Here is an 8,040-nt window from a genome sequence, read left to right as displayed (position 1 = left end):
CTTATCTATCTTAATTTCATTGTGGCAATAACAGAACTAGTGTTTTCAATACTGACACTATATCTTAATAAATAATTTTATATTATTAGAACTCATATAAAATCAGGTTTGCAGGAAATCAGGTTCTCAGTTGCAAAAATGAGATCAGTAAATCAATCGGTACTTTTTTTTTTCTTGGTTTTCCTAAGCCCAGGCCAGGTTGCTAATTAGGTAACTTCTTATCATAATTACCTAGTCAGTCTTAATGGCTTCACACACTCTGCTCAGTTTCACTGGTCCTGTAGGGCCGCTTTTCAATTGTTAAAACAGCTGCTGAGTTTCAAACCGGAGGAGGCTCGGTCTGCGCCGAGGGGGAAGCGCTCTCTGAGTGAAGGCTGTGATAGGCAGGCGTTCGGGTGAAAAGTGGGACATGAATGCACAGTTTGCACACTCTGCTTTCCGCCTCCAACCACCAACCTTCTGGATTTAACACGTCCCCCTCCCTGCCCCCAAATCAACCCCAGAGTTTCCCTCTATTGTGCACCCCGGTCTCCTTGACAGTGTGATGGTCCCGCGTGCGCGTCTCCTGGATTTTGCAGCTTTGTCGGGGACTCGGTGGGCCTCCTTCATTCTCCCCGAGTGGCACTGAGGTTAGGACAGCAGTGTGTCCCTTGCGATGCCGCCCGCGAGGGTCCTGTTTGGGGAGCGCTGGGTTGCGGAGCAGGGTGGTGAGTGTGTGAGAGAAAGAGAGGGAGGGAGGGCTACAAGGAGAGAGAAAAGGAGGGAGAGGGTGTCTGTGTGTGAGTGTGTGTATGTGTATGAGTGTCTGTGTGTGTGTGTGTGTATGTGTATGAGTGTCTGTGTGTGTGTGTGTGTGCGTGCGCGCGCGCTGGCGCGCAGCGGGAGGGAGAGAAGGAGGGACGGAGGGGGAGGCAACGGGCAGAGGAGGGAGGGGGCGGGCGGGCAGCGGTGAGGCGGGAGGGGTTAGGGCTGGGAGGAGAAGAGACTCCAGGCTTCAGCGGTGACACTCTGGAGCGAACACACACTCCCCGCTTCCAGCCGCGAGAGAGCGGAGCTAACTGAGCTGCGCACCCGCCACCGCCGCTGCCGCCCCGTGCGCCCGGTTCTACCCGCACCCAGCGCGGCGCTCCAGCAAGGCGCCTGTGCGACTCGCGGCCGCCCGCGAAGCCCGCGCCAGCCCCGCGGGTCGCTGCGGCATCCTCCCGCCGCCCAGCCCCCGAACGTTCCCGGCCGTTTAAAAGGACCTCCCGCGGCTTCCAGGCTCTGCCCCGGGATTCCCCAGCCCCGCGCGGCTCCCTACTCCACTTCGCAGCAACTTCTGCAGCCGCCCGCCGCCCGCCCTCGCCCGCCTTTGAAGTTTGCTGTGCAGACTGCAAAGTTGGGATACTTCAGCGGATTGAATTTTTCTCTTTTATCTGCCTCCGTCCCCGCCCTCCAGGCTTCTAGTTCCTGAATATTGGTGCTTAGCATCTTGGCAGGGTCCGGGGACGTGGACTATTTCGCACACCACACCTCGGTGAGGGATTTTTCCTCTTTTCCCTATGAAAAACAAACAGATCTTTTTAAGGTAAGTGGGGAGAGGAAAGCAATGCCCCAGAGCCCTGACGCTTTAGCCCGCCACCCCTAGACCTAGCACAAGGAGCGTTCACGCCCGAAGGGTCATGTGAGATGGGGGCTCGAGGCGCGCGCCCTCAAATCGTCAGGGCCCAATAAGCTTCTCAAGGGCGCCCTATCAGTAGGAACTGAGGGCATGAGGGACAGGAGCAGGTTTCTCTCGTTTTTGTTTTTGTTTTGTTTGGTTTTTGTTGTTTGTTTTTGTTTTGTTTTGTTTTTGTTGTTTGTTTGTTTTTAATTTAGCTGCTGTCGAAGCTGGGCGGCCCGGAGAGATGTGAGGAGTTGGACAGACAGCGCAAGGGCGGGGAAGACCTGGGACCGGGGATCTCGGGGTGCGGTGGGGTCCGGGGAGTCGCGGAGCCTTTATCCCGGACTTAGCCTAGACACTTACTTTGCCCGCCTGCCAAGAGGGCTGTTGTCTCCCTCTTTCAGGTTCATGCCCTCCGCCAGCCGCTAGGGAAAGTCTGCGGGACTGCGGTTTTGCAGAGGGCGTCTGCCTGTGGGGCGAAAAGCTAGAGGTCCAGGCAGCGCGCGAGTTCCTGGTGGGCGTCTGGGAGCTGCGCAGCCGGGGCCAGGAGTTCAGTTGGCCCGACCCCCAGCCGCTCTGGCTCCTCATGTGTCCTCTGCGTGGTAGGCGAGCATCGTTACAGAAACTTCCTTGGGCTGAGCGAGGTGGCCTGGGACCGGCTCATACTTTCTTCCGGGGAGCAGAGCGGCCACCGAGGTGACGCCCGCTCCGCCCCGAGCCCGGAGACTCGACTTCGTGCCCTCGTCCCGTCTGTGCGTGAGTTGGGGTTCGCTCTCACCCGCGCTACTTTTCTTCCTGAGCCGAGTCGCCGCGGCCGGGACAACCTAGGAGTCCGAACGAGTGATTCCAGGTCCCAGCTGTTTTCTTGGAGGCACTTTGCAAACTGCTGAATTTGGGGTGCGGTTTCTTTGCATTGTGCGCTCTCGGTTCCCCTTTCTTCCCGCACCCTATCCCAGGCCCAGGCGTGAGAGCTCCCCTTAGTTCCCCGGACCCGCCCCGCACCAGCTTCTCGGAGTTTGCCGCGGGCACCTCTACGCTGTCTGAGCTGTCCCTCCGGCCAAGTCGCGGTTCCCCTCCCGGCCCCCTTCCGGGCGCTGTCCATTTCTTGCTCTTGGGTACGGGTGGCTCCCTAAAACCAAGACCTTGAGCGGGAAATGAACCTGAGTATATGCCTGGGTTTTGTTGTTGTTATATTTTTTCCTTCTTCTTTTCTTTAAATTTATTTACAGAGTTCTTTTTAGCAACTTGGTTGGGTTGATAAATTTGCTTCTCATCTGTCGATCCCGCTAAATCACAAAGAAGAGTTTATTTTTTCATTTAGTTGTTGCTCTCCCCAAACACACTACCCTCTCTTTCCCCCCTCCACCCCTCCTCCTCCTGCCTCGCTTCCTGAACCCTTTTTCTTTTCTGACGGAGGGAATCTCCGCACCTCCTCCTCTCCTCCTCCCACCCGGTCCCTGAGCGCCTGTGAGAACCAGGGGAGTCATCAATGGAAATAAATAGGACCCCGCTCTATTCTCCGCCCCCTTCAAACAAGTAAAATCCTCCCTGGGCTCGCAGAAGTAGAGATAAAACATCCCTCCCCGAGGGAGCGGTTGCGGGGGATTTGATGGGATTGAATTGTTTCATTATCTTGAAAGAAGTGATGGATGGATCCGAGAGGGAATATGTATATAAAGCAGAGTGTGGTGAGGGCGATCGGTATGATTATTCATTATTGTTTGTTAAGAGTAATAATAAGGCCGCAACCCTCGCTCAGACTGTGTTTATATACTTGGGTTCGAGTTTATGTCAGTCTCTTATTACAGTGGTTTCAGAAAGTGAAAACACCAAAACGGTATTAATTCTTCAGTCATTCTGCATATGGGATTAATCAAATGTCAAAAAAGATGCTGTTGTTTTACCAAAGTTTTAATCTATGAACTTTTAGAAGGTTGCACTGTCATAAAATGTCATTTGCCTCCATCTGTCTTCTTAAAGTTTAAAAAACTTGGCAACATAATTAATTATGGTCCCAATTCCCATTTTCAATCTAAACCTATATTCAGGATTATATTAAAATACCCCATCATTTATTCCTCAAAAGTGACTCTTACGAGTTTAAATTCTTGGAGGGGAGAGAGGGACAACTGGGAATGAGGGGCCTAGGAGTTAGAGAAATTAGTGCTATTTCAGATTTCTCTAAAAACTCCTTTACTTCTTCCTTTAAAGAAAGAAATTACAAAGTCCTTCTCTGCACAGTTCATCACTTCAGTGAATGCCCTTAATCTTTACCACACACTTGAAACATAACAGCTTGCAGCCTTGTCTCCATTATTGCTTTCATTTTTGTGTCAGGACATTTTATTCATTAAACCTGTACGTCAAAGACTTAGGCTTAGTGTGGCAGTAACACTCTGTTTTAATCAGTAACTATCATAAAAAAGAAGCTAGAACTCTGTAATAGGCCTAAATTGCTATGAATTATGTGTGGTTTAAATTACGCATTTATTTCAGCAGAAATGAAACCATGAATATAAAACATCTTTTAATCACTTGCAGATACAGCTTTTATCTCTTAAGATGTAACAAAATATGTAATTGAAAAATATCCTTCTAAGGATAAGAGAAGCCCCCACCCTCAGTTTATTTGTCCTGGGTCTGTTTAGCATTCACATAGTAAAGGATGAATGTTAAAGAGTAAAGACTGTTGTCACAACATTGCCAGTATCAGGCCGATGGAATGCTACCTTGAAAATAGCCACAGTGGGTCAGTTGTCAGCTTAATGTAGAGACACTTCCAGTTGGCTGCATGAACCTTGCTGTTTCAGATTTTAGTTTTCTCACTTGGATTTATCGACCAGACTCTGTTGCGGAAGGGGGAAAAAAATGTATTTTAAAACTCTTAAATTATTTGACATGAAGGGGAGAAAGTTAGAAATAAAATATTTATTTCTATAGCAGTTCTCTTCAGCCTATCTAGAGGTCAGAATTTTTATTTTAAAACTGATTGTGTTTTTATTGTCGTTGTTAGGACATACCATTTTGGTATGATGGATGAGTAGATATTGGAAATGGAATAATGATGACAGAATCAACCAAGAGCATAGAAACAGAGTGTGAATTCCACATCATATGTGCTAATTAAAATTATTTTAATCTCCTTTCCTTAGTTTCTCCATGATAAGGTGGTCGATAGTGACCAAGCAGTGCTCTCTCTCACTTTTTTGCTTCCTGCCTTCCTGTCAGGTCTTGCTTTGGGGAGCCATACACCTATAGTAGCAGCTGAACCTTGCCAGAGTCAGTCGCCATCAGCTAATCACTTGGAAGAAAGTATGTCTCATAGTCATCTGTATTGGGTTAAAGGCAGGGATACCCAATATAACCAACAAAATAGTTCAACTAATTCATTTGACTCTGAAATAATATCTAGAACCTCTAAATGTTTTAGAATGATTATTCTAAAGAACATAATTTATTCTTCCCCTGTGGGCTCATAATCATTTAATAGAAGCCACAGCGTGGTTGATAGTAAATAGTAAACCATACGAAATCTTTGCTTTGAAAGCTGATTTTAAAATCAAATCCTCCAGTATTTAAATACTCTATTTTAAAATACTTTGTATTTTATTCCCTGAAGTTAGGATAAATTCTGCTGTATTTTTCCACTGTATAACAAATGTAATATTACATGACACTTAGCATGCATGCAGTCATGCTTCCATGTTAATTTCCTCCTAGAAAAAAGTAAATATTTTGCTGCTGTTGTTAAAAAATAATCATGTAGTATGAGACAGAAAAACAAGAATGCTAATATTTTATTGAATCACCTGGTGGTATGTTGACCATAAACTCAGTTATATTTTTGTTGAAAATCACACCATTTCAATGTAAGTCTGTTTGCTTGACTGTGTGTATTTCACGTATTTCTTGCCTCTTCTGAGATGACACCTGGCATTTGCTGTTCCAGTGCCTAAGCCAGTGCCAAAAGCAGGTGTATCCTTGGCTGCTTCCTTCCTAAACACACAACCCAAAGATGCAATATCTACATCTTTCCCATTCCTTCTGGTACTTTATAAAAACTGCAAACCAACAAACACATGAATTTTAGTCTTTTGAAATATTTGGAAAACATGTAATATATAATGTTAATTCCCCCAATAAAAAAAAGTTGTGGCTTGTTTTGATTTTAAAAATTTAGGATAACAAATTTGATCAGTGTGGTATAAAAGCAAGCTAGCAAAATGTGTCTGTAGATTCTTCACTTTGGGATAAAGAGACAAATTTGGCCACAGAACAACTGGGTATTGGGCCCTATTACAATGCCAATTTTTTTCAAGGAACTCATTGAGTTAACTTTGATTTAAACTTCACTTTAAAGTCCACAAACCTCAAGTTTATGAGAAAGGTATAGAAACTTCCAATATTGTATGTCATTATTCTTTCAATAATTTCCGTATCCTTTGGAAACTGATTTATTTTAGTAAGTTAGTTAATAGGTCTTGGATTTCACTTGTTAATTTTTTCTGTAGTGAATTTGAACATGACACAATTAATATTTTATATATTTCTCTGAAGTATTTATTTTTAGCTTCACTTATGAAATCTCTGAAATGCATCTTTTCTTTAAAAAAGAAAAATATGGCTAGAGGTAGTAGCATAAATATAATTTATCAAATGTCTCTTTCAATTCTTTTAAAATAATTTTCTGTCTTTTTTATAGTTAAAAGAAAAACATTTTTAGGAATAATGGTAAGATTATATAAAGTTTGGAGGGTACTCAATAAAAATATGATTACGCATGATTGAGAATCAACTCATTTGAGTAGGACTCTTAGACACTGCCTCCATAGTGTGGAGACTTTTAAATATAAAAACCAAATTATAAAAACAGTTCACAACATGCATGCACGTTTGCTTTCTAACTGGAATGATTTCAGGTAATATCACAAATAGTGGTGACCAGCTGAAGTAAATGGAGACTGTACAAGTTTCTGTCAGTGTTTCTTCTCTCTAAGAGGAAATCAAGGTAAACACCCTCTTCTTCCAGCTGTGTACTCTGAGAACATATATTCCACAATCTAAAAACATAGCCAGAAATATGGACTATATTCAAATATGTGTTTTATCAACAACTGAAAATCACCATATCTTGTCTTCTGAGGAAATGCCCTTGTATACACAGATGTAATAAAATAGGAGACTGAAATTTAACATTTTCCAAAATAAGCAGTGAAATCTGAACTCATAATTAGACCTGTAAAATATGATATCTTGTTTTTGAAATCACCATGACTGTTTTTAAAATTTACAATGTAGGGACTATGAACAAATTGGTGTATACAAGACAGACAATGCCCTATCCTGGCAGTTGGCAAACTGTTGGCAGACAGTTGGGGGTAGTGTTGTGGTACTTACTTGAAAATACTGTGTTTAAGAGAGAAAAGCTAGTGTAAAAGGGCCTGATTGATTTATTTAGGATTACTTTCTCCAATTTAGCTGCTACAAGTGTATGGTGACTTCTGGAGTGTAGATGGTTATAATTTATATTATGCTGTAGTGAAAAGTAAACCATAGTAATCCGTAGACACCTCAGAGATGGCTTTGATGACTCTTTTGCGTGCAAGTCATAGGGATACTAAGTCTGTGGGCATTGCCATGTGGAATGCTATGCATTTTATTCCAGTAATAAAATGCATTTCCAATTAAATTATCAGAGCTATACAAAAAACCCTCCATGCGAACATAAAAGTACTTGATTCATTTGAGTTATCTTCTTTAAAAAAATACATTTAAAAGCACATAATAAACACATTTTACCCATAATAATACACTAGTGTGTGTGTGTATATATATATAGGATATAGGTCTAAATATTATGTGTATGTTGGTGGCCCTCAATAAATGTTGTCATTTTACATTAAATTCCAACATTCACAAAATTTACTGATATTATCAAAAGCTTCAAATTTGGATTGATTCGTAAGTCGCTGCATCCTGTAATTCAAGAGAGATTTGTTGCCAACAGTGGGACAGAGATCAGAAACACCAGCGCTAGCTAAGACACGTAGTTAACTGGGGAAAAACATCAGTCGTTTATTGCTGTGCCTTCCTGAGTCTCTGATATTGTCAGTTCTTTGGGTGCTATGAAAATGCATTACTTTTTATGGTAAAAGAAAACTGCATGTTAAATGAGAGGTAAACATTTAACACTTTGGTGATAGCAATGGCAGGATTCACCATACTAGTAGAACTAACAGGTGGGTTACATGAGAGATGGCCTTAGAGGTACCCTGCTCCCAAGGCCTCTCAGGTACCAAAACACTACCTCAAAAAATATGTTTTTTTTTTTTAACTTTTAAAGTAATTTTATTTTTCAGTGTCCTCTATAAATATGAAAATGTTTCTGCAATGGGAAA

General features: G+C 43.1%; 1 protein-coding gene across 2 annotated transcripts in view; it reads left to right on the top strand.

Moving 5' to 3' along the window:
- The first annotated feature begins 503 nt into the window (after nt 1-503).
- Nucleotides 504-8,040, top strand: part of NDNF (neuron derived neurotrophic factor) — a 43,548-nt gene continuing 36,011 nt past the window's right edge. Inside the window, exon 1 of one of the 2 annotated variants that reach the window (XM_030923883.1) lies at nt 504-629. Coding sequence is in view for 1 of the 2 variants with exons in the window: in XM_010361786.2 (XP_010360088.1) it covers nt 1,542-1,567 (26 nt within the window). In the remaining variant the exon portion in view is untranslated. Of the gene's footprint in view, nt 630-945; nt 1,568-8,040 lie in introns of those variants that run through there. The other variant, XM_010361786.2, reaches the window with a different exon arrangement.

This window comes from Rhinopithecus roxellana, chromosome 2 (assembly GCF_007565055.1).
Source record: "Rhinopithecus roxellana isolate Shanxi Qingling chromosome 2, ASM756505v1, whole genome shotgun sequence".
Taxonomy (NCBI): Eukaryota; Metazoa; Chordata; class Mammalia; order Primates; family Cercopithecidae; genus Rhinopithecus; species Rhinopithecus roxellana.
The sequence above is the reverse complement of the archived record's forward strand: the minus strand, read 5'-3'. Positions and strand labels throughout refer to the sequence as shown.